The sequence below is a fragment of the Pleurodeles waltl genome, chromosome 3_1, assembly GCF_031143425.1.
Source record: "Pleurodeles waltl isolate 20211129_DDA chromosome 3_1, aPleWal1.hap1.20221129, whole genome shotgun sequence".
NCBI classification, from domain to species: domain Eukaryota; kingdom Metazoa; phylum Chordata; class Amphibia; order Caudata; family Salamandridae; genus Pleurodeles; species Pleurodeles waltl.
The window spans coordinates 1,142,641,075-1,142,665,145 of NC_090440.1; the positions used below are offsets into that span (position 1 = coordinate 1,142,641,075).

At 45.1% G+C, this 24,071-nt stretch overlaps 1 protein-coding gene across 2 annotated transcripts in view; it reads left to right on the plus strand.

Annotated features, from left to right (window-relative positions):
* Nucleotides 1-24,071, plus strand: part of THYN1 (thymocyte nuclear protein 1) — a 191,985-nt gene that overhangs the window by 111,869 nt on the left and 56,045 nt on the right. The window contains exon 4 of one of the 2 annotated variants that reach the window (XM_069224449.1): nt 18,070-18,138. The exons of the other annotated variant lie outside the window; for it this stretch is intronic. Within the exon in view, the coding sequence (XP_069080550.1) occupies nt 18,070-18,138 (69 nt within the window). The remainder of the gene's footprint in view (nt 1-18,069; nt 18,139-24,071) is intronic. 2 annotated transcript variants of the gene reach the window in all.

The following is a 24,071-nucleotide window of genomic DNA, read 5'->3' on the forward strand; positions in this document are numbered from 1 at the left end:
GGACGGCTGCCCACTGGGGATCATAGCCATGTCAGCTGTGGTGGCACTGCCTGAGCAAGTCGCGGGGCTGGTGGCGGTGGTGGCGGCGTTGTCTATGGCGGAGGTGCTGGCGGTGGTGCATGTGTCAGCACCTGTGGAGGGAGATAGCAGGACGTCTCCTACAGCCTCGGACGGCTGCCCACTGGGGATAATGCTGGGGACTGAAGCTGAGGCAGCAGACGTGCAGGTGGCAGTGCCAGTGGCGGTGTAGGTGGCGGTGTCCACCGCCGTACAGGTTGATGTTCTGGTTGACAGAAGGGGTGACTCTGGTCCCTCAAGCGGAGCATCCGTGCCCTGTCGAGACTTGCCCTTCGCCTTGTTTACCTTCCCCACCTTTGATGTCGCTGCTGGTCCCTTGGCACTGTCCCCTTTTGGCTTGGAGGAGCCCTTGCTTGGTGGTTGGTGCGGCTTCTCCCTCTGGCATGTGGGCACCTTCTTCACCTTGGTAGGTGGCGGAATGGGCTGATCCTTGGCCTCGCTAGGTGGCATATTGGCTTCCCTGATGGGTGCCGCCCACAATGTGACCGAACTTGCTGCGACTTCTGTTCTGGATGATTTGGTGGCTGAGGTGCTGGGCTGGGACCTGGACAGCCTGGCCCTAGCGGAAGGACGGGGGGGAGGTGGAGGGAAGAGGTCAATGTTAGCCAGGAAGAGTTTCTTAGACACACTGGGATGGGAAGATGGAGGGGGTTTGGGTGTGGAAGAAGAGGTAGTGGTTATAGGAGGTGTACGTCTGCTGAATTTGGGTGAAGGTGCATGGGCCGGAGGCTGTTGTGAGGTGGATGGCTGTTGGGTGGGTGTGTGCCTGCGTTTGTGTAGTTTGGGAGAAGGGCTCACAGACACACTGGGAGAGGACACAGGGGATGTGTGCATGGTAGTGGGGGTGGTGATTGCACGTGAGCAGTGTGTGGTGATGGGCGTGCTGGTGATGGAGGTAGTCAATGAAGATGCAGTGCATGCAGGTGTGAGTGGAGACGAGACAGGGAGGGAGGAGGAGGACATGGAGGAGGGGGACACAGTGGAGGCAGCGGATGATGGTGTGTCTGCATGGGGATGGTGCTTGTGTGAGTGCCTGTGGGATGTGTGGGAACCTTCTTCTGGTGGGCGCTGACCTAGAGGAATAGGGAGGTTAAAAAGGATGTTTCTTTCCCGTACAGTTCTTCTCACACATTGGACACAAACCTCCCACCCTGTCTCATAAAAACATACACTCACCATCCTCACATGCTGGCCTGCCCCTCCCCCCGTCTTTTCCATCCACGACACTCCATACAATCATGTCCCATCCACCATGCACACGGTTCACTCACCTGTTTGTCTGGAGGACCGTAGAGTAGCGTGTACTGGGGGGAGGACCCCATCCACCACTTTCTCCAACTCCCCCGCAGTGAAGGCAGAGGGCCTTTCCCCAGACACTGTAGCCATTGTCGCTTCCAGACACAGGTTACAGCAGCACTTGCAGTGTAGGTCCTCTCCTTTTGAAGGTCGGGTATCAAGTGAGGGAATAGATAGAAAATGGTGATCACGTCCGCGGCGGTGCGTACCGTCACCGCCGGCGTACATCGTCATTGGCTCCTGGAACCCAAAGGGTCCAATGATAACCAATGCTGAATTGCGCAGCGGTCTTCTACCGCCTACCGCGACGCTGCACAACGCCAACAAAGTTACCTCATTTCCCCTTGTCCCACCTTACAGGTCAGGCAGCCACCATTTCAGGGGGCCACATGGCAGGCCAACTAACTGCGTCACACCTATTTAGGCCAGTAATACGGACAGACAAAGGCACATAGCGATAATTTAACAATTGTGCTAAACAGCCTTGTGAAAACTATGTAGTGTATGACCCTCTGCTCACCCTTCTCCTCCATAGGGCACGTCCGCTGGGGCAGGTGATTAGATGGCGGCATCCTCCGGTGTACAGACCCCTGGTGGACCTGTCGACAATGGAAGACAGACACATCATTATCACTTAGACTTGATTGTGCAACAATCCAGGAACTGTGTGCCCAGTTGGAGCCAGACCTGATGTCAGCTATTTGCCATCCCACAGGAATCCCCCCTCTAGTGCAGGTCCTGTCAATGCTCCATTTCCTGGCATGTGGGTCTTTTTCTAAACAGTAGCCATGGCATCAGGGATGTCACAGCCAATGTTCTCTAACCTGTTGTCCAGAGTGTTATCTGCCCTGCTGAAACACATGCACAGCTACATCGTTTTCCCTCAGGTGGAGGATCTGCCCACAGTGAAAGGTGACTTTTATGCTCTGGGAAATATCCCCAACATCATTGGTGCCATTGATGGTACACATGTGGCATTTGTCCGCCCCCCCCCCCGCAGAAATGAACAGGTGTACAGAAACCGGAAAAGCTACCATTCTATGAATGTGCAGATGGTGTGTTTGGCAGACTAGTACATCTCCCATGTGAATGTCAAGTATCCAGGCTCTGTGCATGACGCTTACATTTTGAGGAATAGCAGCATCCCTTATGTGATGGGGCAACTCCAGAGGCACTGTGTGTGGCTAATAGGTGAGCCCAAGGTCCCCACACAGTATGAATAGGTGTCTGGGTATGGAAGATTCCCTAATGTTTGGAGGATGTCTAACAGTTGTCACTCGATATTTGCAGGTGACTCTGGTTACCCCAACCTGTCATGGCTACTGACCCCAGTGAGGAATCCCAGGACAAGGGCAGAGGAACGCTACAATGAGGCACATGGCCAACTAGGAGGATAATAGAGCGCACCTTCGGCCTCCTGAAGGCCAGATTCCGGTGCCTCCATCTGACAGGTGGATCCCTATACTACTCACCGAAGAAGATGTGCCAGATCATCGTGGCATGCTGTATGTTGCACAACCTGGCTTTGCGACGCCAGGTGCCTTTTCTGCAGGAGGATGGGCTTGATGGTGGTCTTGTGGCAGCTGTGGAGCCTGTAGACAGTGAAGAAGAGGAGGCAGAAGAAGAAGATGTAGACAACCGTAACAAAATCATCATCCAATACTTCCAGTGAGACACAGGTAAGAGGATGGAACTGCTTCCCACATCTCATACTATTGTAGGACCTAGCATAAATCTGCCTTTTTACCTCTGCGTATGGACCCTGACATGTCACTTTGGCTTTCCATTTCACAGATCTGGGTCCCACTTTGTGCCCTCTGCTATGTTTACTGCTGACCAACTACTATGTAACATTGGTATGTGATCATGTATCATTGCTATATTTCTGAGAGGTTGCAATTACACATTTGTGAAAGTACAGACTGACTCCAGATTGATTTGTGATTCAAGTGTGTTTATTTCTGTGCTAATAAGTGGAGGGGGATGTGCAATGGGCTGGGGTGATGGTGGAGGAATGTCCATGGTGGAGTTCAGTCTCTTGGTCTCACAGGTGCATTGTCCATGGGGTCATAGGAAGGGGAGCAATGGCAGTTTAAGGTGGACAGGGTGACAAAGTGGGACAGAAGGGTGATATTCAGGAGGGTCTTATTTCCTGGCGGAGGTCTTGGCAATGTTCTCTGTCTTTTTCCTGGATCTCAGGGACCGTTTGCGGGGTGGTTCTCCCTCTGCAGGGGGTGGGGTGCTGGTGGCCTGTTGTTCCAGTGACAGTGCATCCTGTCCACTAGCGCCGGCGGAGGTGGAGGGCTGTACATCGTCCAGGCTAGTGTCAGGGACCCGTTTGTGTGCCACTGTGTCCTTCATGATGTTGGCCAGGTCTGCCAGCACCCCTGCAATGGTGACCAGGGTGGTTTTAATGGACTTCAAGTCCTCCCTGATCCCAAGGTAGTGTTCCTCCTGCAGCCGCTGGGTCTCCTGAAACTTGGCCAGTACCGTGTCCATGGTCTCCTGGGAATGGTGGTATGCTCCCATGATGTTTGAGAGTGTCTCATGGAGGGTCGGTTCCCTGGGCCTGTCCTCCCCCTGTCGCACAGCAGTCCTCCCAGCTTCCCTGTTGTCCTGTGCCTCTTTCCCCTGAACCGTGTGCCCACTGCCACTGACCCCAGGTCCCTGATTGTCTTGGGTTGGTGGGTTTGCCTGGGGTCCCTGTAGTGGTGGACACACTGCTGATTGACGTGTCCGGGGGACAGTGGCATGGGCCCGCTGGGTGGGTGCTCTGGTGGTGTTTCCTGAGGGGCGAGGGGCTGTGGTGGCTTGTGGCAGTGGTACCGACTGTCCAGAGGTCCCTGGTGGGCCGGGCTGGTCATCTTGATCCAGGCGTGCAGAACTGCTGTCATCACTGTGGGCCTCTTCTGTGGGGGGACTGGATATGTCTGGCACCTCCTGTCCGGTGACGTTGGGTATGGGTCCTGTTGGGGTGTAAATGCATAGTTTTAGTATCTGTGTGTGCCATCTTCTGCATTGGGTGAGGTACAAAAGGGCAAACACAATAATGCAAGCACAGGAGTAGAGTAGAGGTACTCTACTCCTGTGCTTGCATTATTGTGTTTGCCCTTTTGTGATGGTTGGTTTGGGTTCTGTGTGGGTATCTGTACTGGACATGCTTTGGTGATGGGGGTCCATGCATAGGTGTTGCATGAAGGGCCTTGGTATTGGGATTACTGGATTGTGATAGTGGGGCATATGTGAGGTGTTGGAGTGATGGGGGTGAGGGTGAGGTTGGGGGTATGTCTTTGGCATGCAGGTGGGGTGGGGGGATATGGTAAATAAGATCTGACTTGCCAGAGTCCAGTCCTCCTGCTACTCCTGCGAGGCCCTCAGGATGCAGTATTGCCAAGACTTGCTCCCCCCTTGTGTTTAGTTGTGGGGGAGGAGGTGGGGGTCCACCGAACGTCCTCTGTACAGCAATCTGGTGTCTGGATACCACTGACCGCACCTTCCCCCGTAGGTCGTTTCACCTCTTCCTGATGTCATCCCGTGTTCTTGGATGCTGTCCCACTGCGTTGACCCTGTAGACGATTCTCCGCCATAGCTCCATCTTCCTAGCAATGGAGCTGTGCTGCACCTGTGATCCGAAAAGCTGTGGCTCTGCCCGGATGATTTCCTCCACCATGACCCTGAGCTCCTCCTCAGAAAACCTGGGGTGTCTTTGAGGTGCCATGATGTGTGGGTGATGTGTGAGGTGCTGTTTGTTGTGCTGTGTGATGTGTTGTGTTGGGGTGTGTTGTGTGAGGTGCGTGGATGTTGTATGAGTGATGGTGTTGTGTGCCTGTGGTTGCTGGTGTTGTGTTTGCTATTCTGTCTATCAGCTTTTTCAAACAAATGTCGTTGTAAGGGTTTGTGGGTAATGTGGGTGGGTGTTTTATAGTGGTGTGAGTGTGTGGGTGTGGTGTGTGTATGTGTATCAGGTGTGTGTATTTCGAATTGTCCAATGTGGTTGTGTTTTGTAAATGTGTGTGTATTTTGAGCACGCTGGTGTGTACCGCCAATGGATTACTGCGGTTGAAAGACTGCCGCGTTGATTCTTGGGTCGTGATTGTGTGGGCATATTCCTATTGGCGTGACGGTGTAGGTTTTGGTATCGCCAGTTTATCACTGACCTTTGGTGTGGCGGACTTGTGTGGGTGTCTGTATTGTGGCAGATTCCGAGATGTGGGTCGTAATACCTGTAGCGGAATTCCGCCACTGCCATGGTATGTTGGCGGCCTTCAGCACGGATGTAAGCGGTATTTACCGCCAGGGTTGTAATGAGGGCCTTTGCTCCTTTAAGTAATGAAAAGTATGTCAAGCTGGTCTATCGTATCTGAATCCATGCCACATTTTCAGGATATACATGTGGCGCATTTTCACATAACTTTAATTATTAATACAAACAAGAATTTCCTGGAACTAACAGAGACTTGACCCTCTGGGACAAATGTCAGACACGTTTAACCAGTAGCCATAGTGTTCCAAGGGCTGGGGAAATTAAGAATGTGCCAGGGCAAGTTGACTACCAGCAAGCTAGATAAATTACCCCTTCTACTCAGTTGTTTTATTAAGGTGACAAATCATGTATGTCCCTGTGAAGTTAAGGTTAGGCGATGCATTGCAGTATTATACTACATACATAATCTAAAGATCCTGCACTTTTAAAATATATATATATATTCTCATATCTTTATCAATTGTTTGCTCTATCTGTAACCAACCTTCTGACATTTGGCAACAAATTATTATAGAATAAAGTTAAAATCCATGTGGCCTTCTGGAAATGTGAAACTAAGTTTTGTAGCTCATCTTATTTGTACATTTTTCGCTAGTAACTTCCCTCTGCTTTGCAAGAGATGTGAGGCACTTTCTCTCAGATGCTTATAGAGCGAGTTGTCAATATCATGCTAATTGTAAATCTTGACTGCTGCCGCAGATCTTACATACATTCTGTGTGTGCGTGTCTGTGTGTGGTGGTTTGGGGTGTGTTGGGGGAGTAATAGTTCAGAACTCTCCAGAAGGTTGAACTCCAAAACTGAATAAACAGACTACATGCAAACAATACTGGGGCAGAGTGCTACTTTGCAGTTGAACTCAAACCTGATGCGCAAATGGGCTTACTTTGGTAACTGGACGCATGAAAAAGAGGCTCTGTTTTACTTTGAATTATGATGGCCTCTGTTTCAGGTAACCGGACTGATCACCCATTGTGTATTGCCGAGTATTTTGTGTCTGTTATTATTCTAATGGGAGTGTTTCGTCATCCAGAATGAGGAAATTAAGTAGGATTTCAATGAGCTATCTCACGTGTTTGCTGAAACCTGAAATATCATTGGATTTCTGACTTTGTGAAAAGCATGTCCCTACTGTAGGCCAGTGTCTCCCTCTAATAAGCACTCCTACTAGTGTGCCATCAGATATTTCTTTCAGAAGCTTTTTGCCTCTTAAACTGGATAAGTTAACTTCATTTTGATAAACTCATTCCTTCCTATTAATCCAACATTGACTTTAGTGTGGTATTATCTGTTTCTGTTCACGTTATTAGTGCAATGACATCGTGTAGCACACAGTTGGTTACAAGGTACATAATAACAACATATTCCTGAGTGCCAGCAAGATTCATGAACTTCAGTCTCCCTCCTCTGTGGAATCGTTACACATTTCTCAATCAAAATGTGATAGTCCTCTGAATTTAGCTTTCTTACTTGTCAAACGCGCTTTCAGATTTTCATGCTTATCTCAATATTACCCCATATTATACCCATCTATAAACCCCTTTTCTGACACTAAAGACATTATTCTCAATCACATCATGAAACCCCCCTCCCCACCCCATTCCTTGTTACCACTATGACACTCAGTTGAGTGTTCCACTTGGGGCACCAATGGAGCGAATCACTAAATACCTCCAACAAAGCCAGAAGTCTTATGACACAGAATGGTCCCCAAACAAATATCTTAACTGGTCAATTCAACTAATTAAGCAAACTTGTAAACCCCATATCGCCGCATTTTACACTTGGGAATCTTTCCTAACTCCCCCGTAGCAGGAGGATATACACACCTCCAACTCAATAATGCAAAGACTCTCAGACAAAGCAGTGGGGCGTCCTGTCTCACAATACGCAGGAGCAAATGTCATTCGGAACACAAGGAGGGGAAGGAAAAGGGAACGAGGAGGGAGATAAGTTGAGACTCATAGCCACATAGACACTACTGCTTGTCAGCCAATGGATGTAGGCGATGATATGTGTTTGTAGTTAAGTCAATTAAAGTGTCAGAACCCCGTTCAGAGAGCTACAAGGCAAGTAGAGCTGCTGGGCCAAACTGTAGGGTTTGAGACGTTTTACTTCTGATGTCCTGGGGCTCGACCTACTATGGGTCCTATGCTCCTGGGCCAAGTTCCCCTTTCACACTTTACTTTCAGTGGTATCCCTGGTTTATCAGTTCAAGGCTTCTCAGGGGGAGGTAGAGACCGGGGGTGAACACAGGCTCACGACTCAAAACACACTCAGCAGCAGCAATAAATGACTGTCCAGTCAAATACTTGCTTTTATGAAAAAAGGAGTATTATATAGAAACACAAATTAAAATGCGACATTCACAAACAGTACACACAGTGCCCTGAAGTCAGAGCTCTAGTGTTTCACAGGCAGGTCCCCGAGTCTTACTCCCCCCTCGCTCTCTCTCCCATCTACTATAGGAGACACTCAGGTTAAGCCCCACTAGTAGCCCGAGTCTCAGGAGTCCCACTCTGACTCTCCATTAAAGTCAGAAGTGCACCAGTGCTAAAGCGCCATCTAGCAGGAAAAATCCCCTGAGGCAGTGTGGCACTGTAAGTCAGTCTTACCCACACCAGCACTATCTGAGCATCTGGAGTCTCTAAATGTGCCCCTTTGTGGAAGCTGAATCTGCAGCGTCTGCCTCCACTAACTCTTTCACATGCAGCCCAGGAGCACTTTGGTTAGGTGTTCTCGAGTTCCTCACACGTGGTCCTGGTCCTCACTTGGGGCTTGGGACCATCCTGTTCACCACAGCAGTCTGCTTCATCCTCCGTCAGTCTCTAACAGACCACATGCCTTGCCTTGTCTCAGTGGCCTCTCCTGGCATACAGGGTTCACTGTTCTTCTGGCAGCATTCTTCACGGCGGCCCCACTTGGCATACAGGGTCGTCGACCTAGCTCTTCACATGGGCTATGGCCTGATCTGCATGGCAGGGCTCATCATCCTGATCCCCCTGCAAAAATGGGTCGCCGACTTCCAACCTGCACATGAACGATGACCCGATTGGTGCAGCAACACTCATGGCTTGCTTCTCTGCAGCCCTCCTCCAGTAAATGGGGGTCATAGACTTTCCTCTACACACAGGTGTTGCTGACTTTTCCCTGCACATGGACAACAACCAGATTGGTGCAGCAGCCATCTCCTCACCGCCCGCTACAGGAATCCAACTGCCAGGATTCCCGACTGGACATCCAACGCTCTCCTTTCCTCACAGGGCACACTGGTCTTGGTAAGCAGGCAAGCACTGGTGCTCTGCGGCAGGTTGTCTTGAAATTCCTGGGTGATGCCCCCTTACCTAGCTGAGAGACTAGCTGGCCTTGGCCCCTAATCCTGGTTACAGTCAGAAGTCTTGCAGAGCTTCTCCTCCCCGCATAGCCTGACTGACTGCTTAACAGTTGACAAACTGGGGGGGTCTCAAGCTCCCCTTCTTGTAATCTTGTGATTTAGAGTATGAGTCTTTGAAGTTTTTGCTCAAGACCTGCTTTCTTTTTAAGTGCCCTCCCCTCTGCCCTTCCTCCAGAAAGCAGTCTGTCGAGGCAACAGCGACTCCAAATTTGACAGCCCCACAACACAGGCCATGGGAGTGACTAGAGTTTCACACCTGGATGTCTGCCAAAGTTATGTGTATTTAAAGGTTTACCCAGGGCCTCCACTCTTCATGATTCTCTTATCAACCCCATCTCCTTCCTGAGATGTGCCCAGGCCCCTTCCCATTGACCTCTCTCTTAATCAAAGTGCACCCCTTTTAGAGTACTGAAGAGCCTGCTCTCCCTGTCTTCAATGTGTCCCACTCAGCTTCCAGGAATGAAGCAATCCATTAATCTGTCTGTGTGGATTCCTCTACCACCTTTTCTCATGTTCCTCCAGTCAGCCCAGGATCTCACAAAATGGAACTCAGTCTTACATGTATATTAGCAATCACAGGCACACATACACCCAACCCAGCACACGCATATAATATACACATACTGCATTATCCCAGTTGTGTACCACCCACAGGCACACACACATCCAGACACATGTACCACACTTGTACTGCGCAGAACTCCATACCAAAACAATGTAGGCCAAGGGTGAGTTAAGCACACAGCAGCAGAATTGAATGAATGAGCCTGTAGGCCTCACTCCAGTGACACAGGTAAAAAAAAGCTCTGTTCACTCTAACTCATCACTCACTACGTGGTATGCTGTTATCACCGCACTGCGTAACTCCTGGTAAAGGCAGTAGCCTTTCACATTTATGAAGGTAGTGCATTGGGTGCCCCCCCCAGTCCAAAAACACAGCAAACTGTGAGGGGGATCTATGTCATGGAACACACGCATTTTTGGTGTTCGCCCTGGACAACAAAAATCAGCATTAGGGACCCAGACATCATTACAACTAGGGCACTCATGGCAGAGGTGCACGTCCATCACCATGCAAGAAACCTTTACTCCCCAACAAAATGTTAGATAGTAAACTAAAGATATGTTTTCTGTTACATCTGTACGTGTTCATGGAAAGGACACTGTTTCTGTATTCATGTGTATTATATAATATAATAATAAGAGCTGAAGCTATTTCTCAGCACAACTTTACCAATTGGAGCTTTGTGTTTGTCTGGCATCCTAGCATTCAATATGCTTGCTAAAGTCAGGGAGAGCAACCAAAATGGTAGCCTTATTTGAAGGAATGAATAAATCTTTATTGTACAGTTAATAAAAACTATTACAAAAATATGCCGTATGTTACCAATATAAAATCACAATATTGCCATATAAAATGCATAAATATTACAACTCTTAAAAGAAAATACGGTTTAAAAGGCAGATTTTACACATGACCTCAATCTTTATCGAATCCCGTGCAGCAATTAGTTCATATTTCCCTATCTCATATTGTCCCCTACTGTTAGCATAGATTCTATTCACTAATTTACTAGAACTTTCTTCTCTGCCCCCTTTATGTCACCATACGGGAAATCAAGATTGGAACTCCTGGTTTTAGGTATGCTATTACTGCTTGTCCTTATATCACGTTGATTAAGAAGCGATTTTAGCAAGCATTTTCTTTCTTGTACTCAAGAGTGGGCACAGACATAAGAGGTGTATCAAATTCCTCTTCCCATTTTTGCATAACCTACAACTCTTGTTTGTGCTCACCCTCCCTCTGGTGTAATTGTTGTCATCACCTGACAGCTTCCCTAATTGAAAATGCAAAAATTCTATTTTTAGGACAGGGTACCAGCCTACTTTAAAATAGAGCTGATGTCGAAGGAGCTTATAATCATTTAACACCACCCATGCATGTGGTCTTTTCAATAGGGTTTCTTTATCTTTCAGTAAAGATAGCCTCTTCAAGGTACTTTTTACTACTCTTTTAAAACATGCTACAGATAGGTCACTTTCCCAACTTTCATGCAATCCCAAGTCCTTTATTGCTATATCCAAGCAGAGCGCGGCTGGATGCCCGCTATTTCTTTGAAGTTCTTGCCACAAAACCTGGCACAGATTATTCCTCTTGTTTGTTTATATTCTGTACCAGATTTTCGTGTAGACCCCGTTTCTGGCTATTGTCTGGTTTACTAACCCAAACCCCAAGCGTATTTGTGCCGGCGATGCGTTTGGTGGTAAGCCAAATAGCTGACCATATGTTCTTATTGTACTTGTATTTAGACATATTGCATTGCACCCATGCAGTGCAACACTCCCATACGTTAAGATAGGTGCCAATTTGGCTGATATCACCTTTAATAGTGATAGAATACTAGGGCCATTCAGTGTTCTTTTTAGGGTTGAAAGTGCTACGTGCAGTGTTTCCTTTTTAACTCCTCCCTGTTGGATAAAGCATCCCTGTTCATCAAACAGTACTCCCAAAGAGCGATAGGATTGAACTAGCTCCACCTGTTCTCCATTCAGGAACCATCTATGCTTCTTATTTATCCTCTGGCTTCATTCCATTAGCTTGGTCTTTTTTAACTTTACTTTAAGCCCGTTTTCCTTCGAGTAATCTGATCACCTTCCCACTAATCTTTGTAGCCCAATCTGTGTTTGGCTTATAAGAACAACATTGTCTGTGTAAAGCAGATTTGATATAGACATTGGGCCTAGTCTTGGTGCATGTGAGTTTACTATTTTTAGTTCATGTCGAGAGGTCTGCTAGAAACAAATTAAAAAGATAGGGTGCCGGGACACAGTCTTGCTTTAGTCCATGAAAGGTATATATTTTTCTTGACAAGACAGACCCGTCCCCAAACCATATCCTTAAGTCAGTATACAGTAGCTGAAAAGCCTTGAGAAGACCGGATGGAATACCCAATGCTGTAAGTTTTCTCCAAAGTAAATTTTGATTCTCTGAGTCGAAAGCTGATTTAAAATCGACAAAACAGAGGTACATTGGTAGCTTCTTAGGGATTTGTTTGTCCATTAACAATGACAATGCTAAAATATTAATTTCTGTTCCTACTCCTTGTGTAAATCGGTTTGGTTTAGTGGGACAATCTTTCTATCTGTTGCCCATTAACGCAATTCACTCCGTAATAGACTAGCAAAATAATTTGCTTCTATATCTTGGAGCGTTATCAAACAGTAGTTTTCAGGTACATTCCTGTTTACCTTTCTTATATATGGGGTTTATTATAGAACCCCGCCATGAATCTGGCGCTATCTGCTGCTGTAGCACACAGTTATATACTGTAGCTGGTACTGGTATCCATAGAGCTATATATGATGAGTACAAGGCTTGAGGAAGCCCATTTGGTCCTGGGGCACCATATTTCCTGGAAATTAATACTATTTTCTTTATTTTATGCGGGAAGCTATTTATAACAAAGTCTTTGGTTTCTAAACCCCACTTCCTGATGTTCTCAATTATAGGTTTTTCTTCTCGCATCCCAAATGATGATGATTTAAATAATTCTTTTAAAAATTCTATCCATGTCTGTTCTGCTATATTGGTATTAACTACTGGTCTTTGTGGGTGGTTTATTCTATTTACAACTTTCCAGAACTGCCTTGCATTCTTTTTTTTCGCTAAATATAGCATCTTGGCCCAAAAATGATAATTTACTTCCCTTTTTTCTTCCCAGACCAGTCTTTGCAAGCTCTTATTTAATTTAAGGAAGGTATGACGTAGAGCTCTATTTTGTGGATCGTTCCTAATATTCTTTTGCCGTTTTTTCCATAATTTCTGAACAGAAATTGATAGTTTTATTCTACCCCTGATTCCCTGCACTAACCTTCCTCTAGGGCACTTGTGGGGCGTATTTGCTGCTCCTTTTTCTACTATTCTGTTAAGAAAATTCCCCCACTGTTCGACTTTATTACCTTATCTGCTTACTACACTTCATTTACTAATCTTTCAGCTAACTCCTTTATTTGGACGTTCAATTTACTGTACCATATTAGCATTCAATAGTTTATTGTAGTATCTTCCCCAACCTACAAGGGTACCTGTTGGTAATACTGTACTTGTGCTGAAAGCGCTATTCTTTGTTGTCCGTGGTCGCTACTTGATGTTTTATTTATGCTAAAGGATTTGATCCTATCCCAGAGAGTTAGTGTTACCATTGTAAAATCTATTAGGGAGCATGCCGTAGCCGAATAATAAGTCCACCCTGGTGGGCTGTCTGATTGAAACCTTTCTTATAGGATTCTCATAACTAGGGATTCCAGGTCCTTATTACGGAGTTAGCCCTTTTATCTTATGTTCTTCTCATAGGCTCCTTGTTCATTTGGGGGAGAATTGACCATATGTAATCTTGCTGGATTATATCCATATTAAAATCCCCCGTTATTATTATGTCTGGTAGATTTGGCTCCTGTAACACGCCCATTATCACATCACATAGCACAGATACTATTGAACACTTTATTTTTGCATTTGGGGGAATATACACATTCATTATATATAATGGAGTGTTTGTATGTTCTATCCAGTTATTCAGTTTTATTACCAGAATGTTATTATTTTCTGTGGGTACCTGGAGTGCTTCAATTTTTAGTGCTATTTCAGTGAAGATTGCTAAGCCTCCTTTTGGTCGGCCCTGATTTTTTGTTTTAACTGCCGGTCTGTAATGACCCGTATACCCTACTATATCAAAAGCTTCAATCGCCCATGTTTCCTGGAGGCATATTATTTGACTTCCTTTTAGCAACAAGCCTAATGGCCATATGTTCTGAAGCCTTTTCTATGGACACAGAATGGTACATCCTTTGATACATCTGGTCCTAAATCTTTCTTCTGCGACTTAGTTTGTGCTCGGTTGATGTTCCATGAACTAATGGATAGAATGTCATACCATCTACTTGCCGCATATACCCATTGGGTCATGTCCTACATTTCCCATTTAGTGCTTCAGTTATCCAACCTACATTTACTTGTATGGCTCTTTCCTTTTCCTCTGGGCCCAGGGGATATTGAATCTCCTCAGGCTTTTCTATCCTTCCTCTAGTGGATCTAAGAACTGAGTATAATATATCCCCCATATCTTGTGGGGTCACATTTTTGAGTTTTACTAGCACAAACAGTTCTGGATACATCTCTCTTGTGGGGGGAAAAGATAATTGTATCCCCCAAGCTGCGAAGATAGCTTTTTCTCTCATTACTGATAGTGCCAGTAAATTATTTTGAAAAGAAGCCATGGTGGCTTCCTGCACCCTCCCCTCGGTATGACCCAGAAACTCAATTAAAACAATATCATTCAATGTTAATTTTGAAGCTAATAGGATTGCATGCAATACATTTAATATATTACCCCTATTCAAAATGTCATGTGAGCCGCTAGACTTTTATATGGGTGTAAAGATTATCGTGTTTGATACATTTGGGCTTTCGGTGATAAAGTTCCTGTCTTCCTTTTCTGTTGAGTTTCTCACTTGACTGTTACTCCCAGTTCCTTTAATCTTTTTCCTATTTCCTTCGTCATCATAGTCCAATATTCGGCACATCATATATTTTCCCATTACACTCTGTACCTGTAATCATTTGTATCTGGGAGTGCAATTTCCTTCCCTTGTTACTCACCTCACTGTTTATCTGCTGGTGTTGATAGTTGATTCCTAGAATTCCTGTGGCTCACACACTATTAGGAGCTTCGACTTGCTGCTATCTTTGATCCTGGGACCTCTGTTTAGAGACTGTGTTATCTCCATCACTTGGGGCATTGTGATAGGAGACTGATCTGCCTTCATTGTATTTTTTTACAAAACTTGTTCTGTTAGTTAATTTTACATCTTTGGTCTTTACAGCGTTATCCTCATTGTTCCCCTCCTGCTTTTGAAATATTGGAAAGATTTTTATTGGTTCTGTCTCCGGTAAAACCTTTTCCAGTGTCATGTCACTGATTTTTTCTGTCTTTTACTCACACGTAGGAGTTCTAACTTTGCTGAACTTATTTGTTTATGCAATTTGTTTCTCTGTTTTTTTTTGTCATTCCCTGTTCTAGTGCACTGTTTTTTACTTGCACCTCAGGTACATTGGTTTTTTCCTGAATTTCTAGTTTGACATTACACATATTAATCTCACTGGTTCCCATATCGTTATGGTTAGTTCTTATATTGAGATTTTTGGAAACATCTTCTTTGTCTTCTATTGTTACTTCATTAACTTCCCTTTTTATTTCAGAATCTTCCCTCATTGGTTACAGCATTTATTCCATTCCTCCTCTGTTTTCCCATGCTCTAATGGATTATTTGTTTTAAAATCTTCTATAATAGTCAGGGATTTGTTTCAATTTGTCCACTACTGGGGCACATGCACATTCAATATTTGCTGTTGCTGCCAGGGTTTGTGCTCAAGTAATCAGATTATTTAGATCCGCAAGTTTCTGATCGATACCTGATATCGAGGTTGCCATTATGTTCAATGGATCTATCTGGACATCCATTTTATTCGATTGATATGTCAATGCCTCGAGAGTCAGTTGTGATATTTTAAAGATAATTTCCCATACATTTAGCTGCATGCCCTCTCTCATTTTGTTGATCTGTTGAATTTTCTTAGATATGATGTGTGGCCTGCTTCTCCTGTTGAATTTGTTTTGCTAGTGAGTTATATTGGGACGGTTCACATTTTCCCTTACTTTGTTGTTACCCTCCATTTCTCTTTCAATTATCTCAATTGTATCCATTTTCTCTGGTTTTATTGCTGGTATCTTTAATTCCCCTGCCTTATTCCCATCAGTCTCCACAATAACTTCTACTGGCATTGGATGTCCATTGCTCAACAGGGGAATTTTATTCTCACTTCTATTGTTTTGCTGAAACGGTGACTCTGGCAAGATTGATAAATGATCTGTGTCGCTAACTGACCCCCACTCTAACATCACACTATCTCAATTTTCCTCCTTAATTTCATCATCTTGATTTTAAAAAATTGTTTTTAGAGTACTTCCCTGCGAATTCTCTCTTACGTCGCCCCTTTGTTCATTCGTTTGTACTGGGCTGTATTTTATTGGTGTGATTGTTGCAGTGAGTACGTTTAAGTCCTTGGGAGTAGAGAAGATTATTTCCACTGGCTCCTTTAAAATGTTTATTTTTTTTGGCACTTTCAGTACTTTGTCAAACATTCTTGTGACGGGTGATATTAGAGATATATTTTCCCTTGCGGAGTTTGCCTTCGCTTTTTTTTATGTTTGCCCCTTCTGCAGGCCTCTCCTCTTATTTACTCTTGTAGTTACTTGTCTTTCACACCCGACCTCATTTTGGGGCTGAACTACTGTTCTTTAATTGTTAATCACAGTGACAGGCCCACTCTTTCTGTGACAGCCCTGACCCTGGGCGAAGCACACTGCTGAACCCCACTAAAACACCTGTAGGCTGCACCCAGTGTTATTGGGCCGCTTCCGTTCTGTTGCAGAGCTCACTTCCTGTGGTGGTGGCCAGGTTGTGGCAGGATTGTGTGCGTAATATACTAAGTATACTTCGTTAAGATAGATTATAATAAATTTACCATCCACGCACACATTTGTATTTAGCCCTTTAACACAAGTCTTTACCGTCTTTGCAATGTAGTCTAAAGAAGATTAAGAAGCTAGTTTGTTTCACTTTGCTTTACTTTTTTACTTTACTTTGCTGTCGCTCTCCACTTCACCCCGTTTTCCGTTTCCCACTTCTCCTCTAATGGCACACCCCTGCTCCAGCTCCTATCCCCCTTATGTTTACCCTGTATTGTCTCACCACCTTTGTCTTCGGTTGTTGTTCCAGTTGTTAATCCTGTGAGAGGTATTTGTTTATGCAGCAATTTTGAAGTTGCACTGAGGTTTGGATGTGATAGCTGGGATTGCAGAGACTGTCTGGGTAATTCGTGCCTTACTTGATACCTTGACAAGGATAAAGCATGGAATATTTACTGACAATGGAATAGCCCTCCACTTCAGGAGTGTAGAAAAGCGAGAAAGAAGAAGATTGCAAAGCAGTAGCCTTAGTATATGAACCAGCGAAGCAACCAATCAAGGTTTGGGTTAGGTTAACTTATTGAATAATTTGCTTGCTTTTCTATGGCTAAAATGTGAGCCCCACTTCTGACACAGAAATTACAGAAGTCCCTCTTGGTGTCAGAAAATGGGTTTGGGAAGGATAATACTCAGATAACCATCAAAATTTGAAAGCATATTTGACAAGAAAGAAAGATAAATTCAGAGGACCATCGCATTTTGATTGAAAAATGTGTAACGATTTCACTGAGGAAGGAGACAGAAGTTCACAAATCTTGCTGGCACTCAGAAATGTTATTATGTTCCTTTTCGCCAACTGTGTGCTACACAGTGCCATTGCACTAATGACGTGAACAGAAACAGATAATACCACACTAAAGTCAATGTTGGATTAATAGAAAGGAATGAGTTTATCAAAATGGAGTAAACTTATCCAGTTTACGAGGCAAAAAACTGCTGAAAGAAATATCTGATGGCACACCAGTAGGAGTGCATATTAGAGAGAGACACTGGCCTACAGTAGGGACATGCTTCTCACTAATATACAAATGTTTTAAACAGTTACATATACTTTTGCCGAGGCATCCTGATAGGGCCTGTGCCATCAATCTTTATATTGAATTGGGCTTTAGGAGGTAAAATGTCTAGCATCGTTAGGACATGGGTTTTTCTAGGGGTCCTATTTTCCTATACAAAAAAATAATTATAGTGTAGTTCCTGACATGAAATATAAACCATCAGTCAAGAGAAGGAGTCTTCTGGGTTTTTATAGTACAAGCAGTTGTGCGTGGGATAACTGTTACCTTTTTTTTAAATTAAATTATGCTAATGTTTTTTTATTTTTTACATTTTTTGGGGTGGTACCTATAACTTAAATGTTTGTGTGACTTCACTACCAATATGTCTCTGCCCAGGTCCTGGCTCTAATTGGCTGTTGCACAACTAACCACATTTCCTTTTGATTGGACAGTTTGGGATTGAAGATTTGAAGGGACAGCCAAATCAGACCGCATGCTGGGATGGAGTCAGGAATTACCAGGTGAGGTATTTGGAAAGTGAAAAAGTTTTTTGATTTCACACAAACTGTAGCTTTCTCATCACTTTTGTCTTTGTGCTAAAAGTATGCCTTCCAGCAGAATACATTTGCCTGCATCCTAGCCATGACAATTTGTCAAGAGGTCCTTCGAGAGGAGTTAACAGAGTTGAATCCTTCACAGCTTATTTACCCTAAATTGGATTCGTATTCATGTACTGGGAGCACTTTTCAATATGCACAACAAGAATTTCTCCCACTTAACAACAACATTATGTTTACCCCAGTGCAGGTACTAAGAGACACCCAGAGCACCCATGCAAGGCATGGAACAGTAGGCTACCTTGGCACAGCAGATGAACCTTCCTTGTTGAGAGTGCATTCCTAAGACTCCCTTGCACCTTGAGCTGGGAGTTAAAGGCTCATAACAGTGTGGGTGAAGTTTCAGACTGTACCTACCCACAGGGCACTCGCGAGACTCATCAAGGGCCAAGTTGCCGGAGGTGCATATAACTGGTTAACTTTGGGGCCTCCTTCACAGGATGTTTTCAGGTTGAGTGTAAGCGTACGGCCTCTTGTATACTTTTAGTATACTTACTTCTGTGGGATAAAGCCATTTCATTTGTTCATTTCAGTGTTGTGTAAAAATCCTTGCTTGCTAGGGGTCAATCATACTTTTTTGTCCCTCGTTTTTGTTTTTCGGAGCAGGGACTAATTACTGCATAATTACGCTTTGTCCTGTTTATCTTTTCTTTGGGGGATTTTTTTTTTGTTCCTTTGTTGCCTCCTCCTGTGAGTCAGTGTGCTTACAATGCTCAGCTCGGGGGCATTGTACATGCACCCTACTGCTTTGTCCATAGCTCTTAAATCACACTCCCCCACACCGTATTCTTGCTTGTCTCGACACCCAATCACCCTCCTCCCACTGTCGCTTATTAACTCCTGTGCCACCGTGGCCGTCAGCCCTGTACTCCCTTGTTTTCTTTTGCCTTGATGCTTCATGCTCGTGGCCGCATATTGTTTCTGCCTCGTTTTCAAGCATCTTGCTGTTTTCTTGCGATATCTGTGGGGTCTTACTTATTTTATATATTTTTTGCAGTTTTATGCAGTGCAAAGTCGACACGAAGGTATTGGAGCGTTTTCTTTTTTTTTGTTGCAGTTTTATATGGGGCCAACTCAATACAAAAGTATTACAGAGCTTTTTGTGAGTACCGGTAACATTACACAAGAACACATTCATTTATGGTAGCAAGGGGGGATTAAGTGATTTGCCCAGAATCACAGTGGGTTGAGCCAGCGCCAAGACTAGAACCGTGTTCCTCAGCTCCAAATTCGCCAGCTCTGGCCCTTATACCACATCCTCTCCCTTAGGGTTCTTTATTTGGTGGTGTTGGGGCAGTCTGGAAATAACTAGTTTCAAATATATATTTATGTATGTATATATGTTCGGTGGCATGTGTAGCTGCAGATACACCTGCTATGCACAGGTCCTGCCATCTAGTGTTGGGCTTGGAGTTTTACAAGTTGTTTTTCTTTGAAGAAGTCTTTTCGAGTCACGGGACCGAGTGACTCCTCCTTTTCGGCTCCATTGCGCATGGGCATCGACTCCATCTTAGATTGTTTTCTTTCCGCCATCGGGTTCGGACGTGTTCCTCTTCACTCCGGTTGTTTGAGTCGGAAAAACTTATAATTCATCGAAATTCGTCGGTATTGTTCTCGATCGCGTCACATCTAGCATCAACACCTCGGTACTGGCGAACACACATCTTCGGTTGCCCTTCGGGGCACCCGTGCCCAACTTGGGCCTGGTCGGCCCAACCGCAAGAAGCGTTGAAGCCTCATGGACCGGACCCCGTTCAGATTCTGCCCTCGGTGCCACGCCAAGTTTCCCTACACAGATCAACATCGAGCCTGTAATCTGTGTTTGTCTCCAGATCACTGAGAGGATACTTGTGAAGCCTGCAGATCCTTCTGTTCCAAAAAGACCCTGCGAGACAGAAGAGTGAGAAGGTTACAGATGGCGTCCAAGAGCACCGAACACCTCGACGCGGAAGAAGAGGAGATGATTCACACTGCCATCTCCATTCAAGATTCCGATTCCGAAGAATCCGACATCGACCGACCACCGACAGCAGGCCAGCATGTGAGTACACTTGCCCCGCCCCAGACCAAGACCAAACATAAGGACTCAGGGCCGTCACTGCCGGAAGGCCATGGCTCCACCTGGAAAAAATCAACCGGTGACCAAGTAACACCTTCGGCACCGAAAAAGGCCACACCCTCATTGAAGTCTTCGGACACGAGTCTTGACACAGGCTCTGAAACCATACGGCATCGAGTCGAGACCCCGAAAGTCACTTTCGGAACCGAGGCCAACTACCACCCCGGGCCTTTCGGTGCCGAAGAAACCAGCTTCGGATCCGAAAAGACAGTCATACACAGAGGAGCATGGACTTTCAAAACAGCTTAAAGAAAGCCATAGATTTGAGGAAGAACTACAGCAAATGGAGGATTTCGATGTCAGACAAGCCAGGATACAGATCCATAAGGACACTGGCAAGATCCTCACAGCACCTTCCCTCAAAATTAAAAGAAAACTGGCCTTTCATGGATGTTTGGACACTGATCAGCCAATGGCTAAAGTGCCAAGAGAGAAATGTCCTCCTCACTCTCCTCAACGAACTGTCTCTTAACCTGCTACACCCACTGCACAGTCTCCTACACACACTATGCAGTCACATCAGGACACAGATCCATGGGATCATTATGATGACCCTGTATCAGATAACAGCCCAGAGTGCGACCCATCTAAGCCCTCTCCACGTGAGGATAGCACATCCTATACACAAGTTTTAGCTAGGGCAGCAGCTTTCCACAACGTAAGCATGCACACGGAACCACTAGAGGACGACTTTTTATTCAATACACTGTCCTCAACACACGCCACATACCAAAGCCTACCCATGCTCCCAGGTATGCTTAAACATGCCCAGCAGATATTCCAGGATCCGGTTTATGGAAGAGCTATTACCCCAAGGGTAGAAAAAAAGTACAAACCACCACCCTCAGACCCAGTGTATATCACACAACAGCTACCCCTTGATTCAGTTGTGGTCAGCGCAGCAAGGAAAAGAGCTAACTCGCAGTCCGCTGGAGATGCACCCCCTCCAGATAAGGAAAGCAAAAAATGTGATGCTGCGGGGAAAAGGGTGGCGTCACAGGCTGCCAATCAGTGGCGCATAGCTAATTCACAGGCCCTCCTTGCTAGATACGAGAGGGCTCATTGACATTATTCAACATCTCCCCAAGGAACACAGCAGGTAGTAGAGGAGGGACAAGCGATAACAAACAATCAGATAAGATCAGCGCTAGACTCAGCTGATACAGCCGCAAGGACAATAAATACAGCAGTTACCATTAGGCGGCGTGCATGGCTCAGATCATCAGGTTTTAAACCTGAAATCCAACAGGCGGTCCTCAACATGCCTTTTAACCAACAGCAATTGTGCGGCACACAGGTGGACACAGCCATAGATAAAATGAAAAAAGATGGCGACACTGCTAAAGCGATGGGAGCGTTTTATTCATCACAATACAGAGGGACATTTCGGAAGCCTCAATAAAGGGGAGGCTTCAGACCACAGCCCTCTGAGCCATCCACCTCACAATCCAAGCCCTCATACCAAACACAATATCAAAGAGGGGGATTTTGGGGATCTTACAGAGGACAATTTCCCAAGTCTAGGGGAAATTCCAATGCGCAAAGCAAGCCACTAACAACAAACAGTGACTTTGTCATCACCTTCCCTCAACACACTTCCCCTGTGGGAGGAAGACTGAAAATGTTCCACAATCAATGGTTAGACATCACAACAGACACATGGGTACTATCCATTATCCAACATGGTTACTGCATAGAGTTCATACAATTTCCTCCGGACATACCCCCAAAAGCGCACAAACGTTCATCGCAACCTCTTGCAATGTTACAAACAGAGGTACAGGCACTATTGCTCAAACAAGCCATAGAACTAGTGCTGCATCATCAAAAAGGAACAGGGGTTTACTCCCTGTACTTTCTTATTCCCAAGAAAGACAAAACGCTAAGGCAAATATTAGATCTCAGGACTCTCAACCTCTACATCCGATCAGAACACTTTCACATGGTGACACTACAAGATGTAGACCCATTGCTGCAACAAGGAGAATTTATGTCAACACTGGATTTAAAAGATGCGTATTTTCACATACCCATCCATCCAGCTCACAGAAAATACCTCAGGTTTGTTATACAAGGAAAACATTACCAATTCAAGGTTTTACCCTTCGGGATAACAACAGCCCCCAGAGTCTTTACAAAATGCCTTGCCGTAGTGGCAGCATACATAAGGAGACAACATATGCATGAATTCCCTTATCTCGACGATTGGCTAATAAAAGATAACACTCAAAAACAGAGTCAACATCACACATGTTATGTAATAGATACCCTACACACACTAGGGTTCTCGATAAATTACCAAAAATCACACCTACAACCATATCAAATTCAGCAGTACTTAGGAGCTACACTCAACACTCAGAAGGCGCTTGCAAGTCCAAGCCCACAAAGAGTGCAGTCGTTCCATACTATGTTGCCAAAAATCCAACCAAATCAGTACTACACTGTCCGTTTTGTCATGAAACTTCTAGGCATGATGGCATCATGCATCGCGATTGTCCCAAACGCACGTTTACACAGGCGGCCCTTACAACACTGCCTTGCAAAACAATGGTCGCAGGCACAGGGTCATCTCCAAGATCTAGTGTTGATAGACCGCCAAACACACTATTAGCTTCAGTGGTGGAATGCCACAAATTTAAACAAAAGGCAGCCTTTTCGAGACCCTGTGCCTCACGCCATTCTCACAACAGATGCATCGATGATTGGATGGGGAGCACACCTCAACAATCACAATATTCAGGGACAATGGGACAGCAAACAGAAGCAGCTACACATAAATCACTTAGAACTTCTAGCTGTCTCTCTAGCACTAAGAGCCTTTCAACCTCTTCTTGCTCACAAACACATTCTTGTCAGAACAGACAATATGACAACAATGTACTACTTAAACAAAGAAGGAGGAACCCACTCATCACAACTTTGCCTCCTAGCACAAAAAATTTGGCATTGGGCAATTCACAACAACATTTACCTTATAGCTCAATGCATTCCAGGGATTCACAATCAGTTAGCAGACAACCTCAGTCGAGATCACCAGCAAACTCACGAGTGGGAAATTCACCCCCAGGTACTCCACAAATACTTTTGTCAGTGGGGGACACCAGACATAGATCTGTTCGCCACTAACCACAACGCAAAATGCCAAACCTTGGCATCCAGGTACCCACACCCTCAGTCCAAGGGCAATGCTCTATGGATCATCTGGTCAGGGATATTTGCTTACGCTTTTCCCCCTCTCCCACTCATTCAATTTTTGGTCAACAAACTGCGTCAAAACAAACTCATACTTATAGCACCAACGTGGGCACTCCAACCATGGTACACCACACTGTTAGACCTGTCAATAGTACCACACGTCAAACTCCCAAACAGGCCAGACCTGCTGACGCAACACAAACAGCAGATCAGACACCCCAATCCAGCGATGCTCAATCTAGCAATCTGGCTCCTGAAATCTTAGAGTTTGGCTATCTAAACCTTCCAACAGAGTGTATGGAATTCATTAAACAGGCAAGAGAACCTACCACCAGACAGTGTTATGCGAACAAATGGAAAAGATTTGTTTTCTACTGTCAAGCAAAGCACATAACACCTTTGGATGCGTCCATACAAGACATCATAGGTTATTTACTCCACCTACAAAAAGCAAATCTGGCTTTTTCATCCATCAAAATACATCTCACAGCAATTTCTGCTTATTTGCAAAATAAACAGA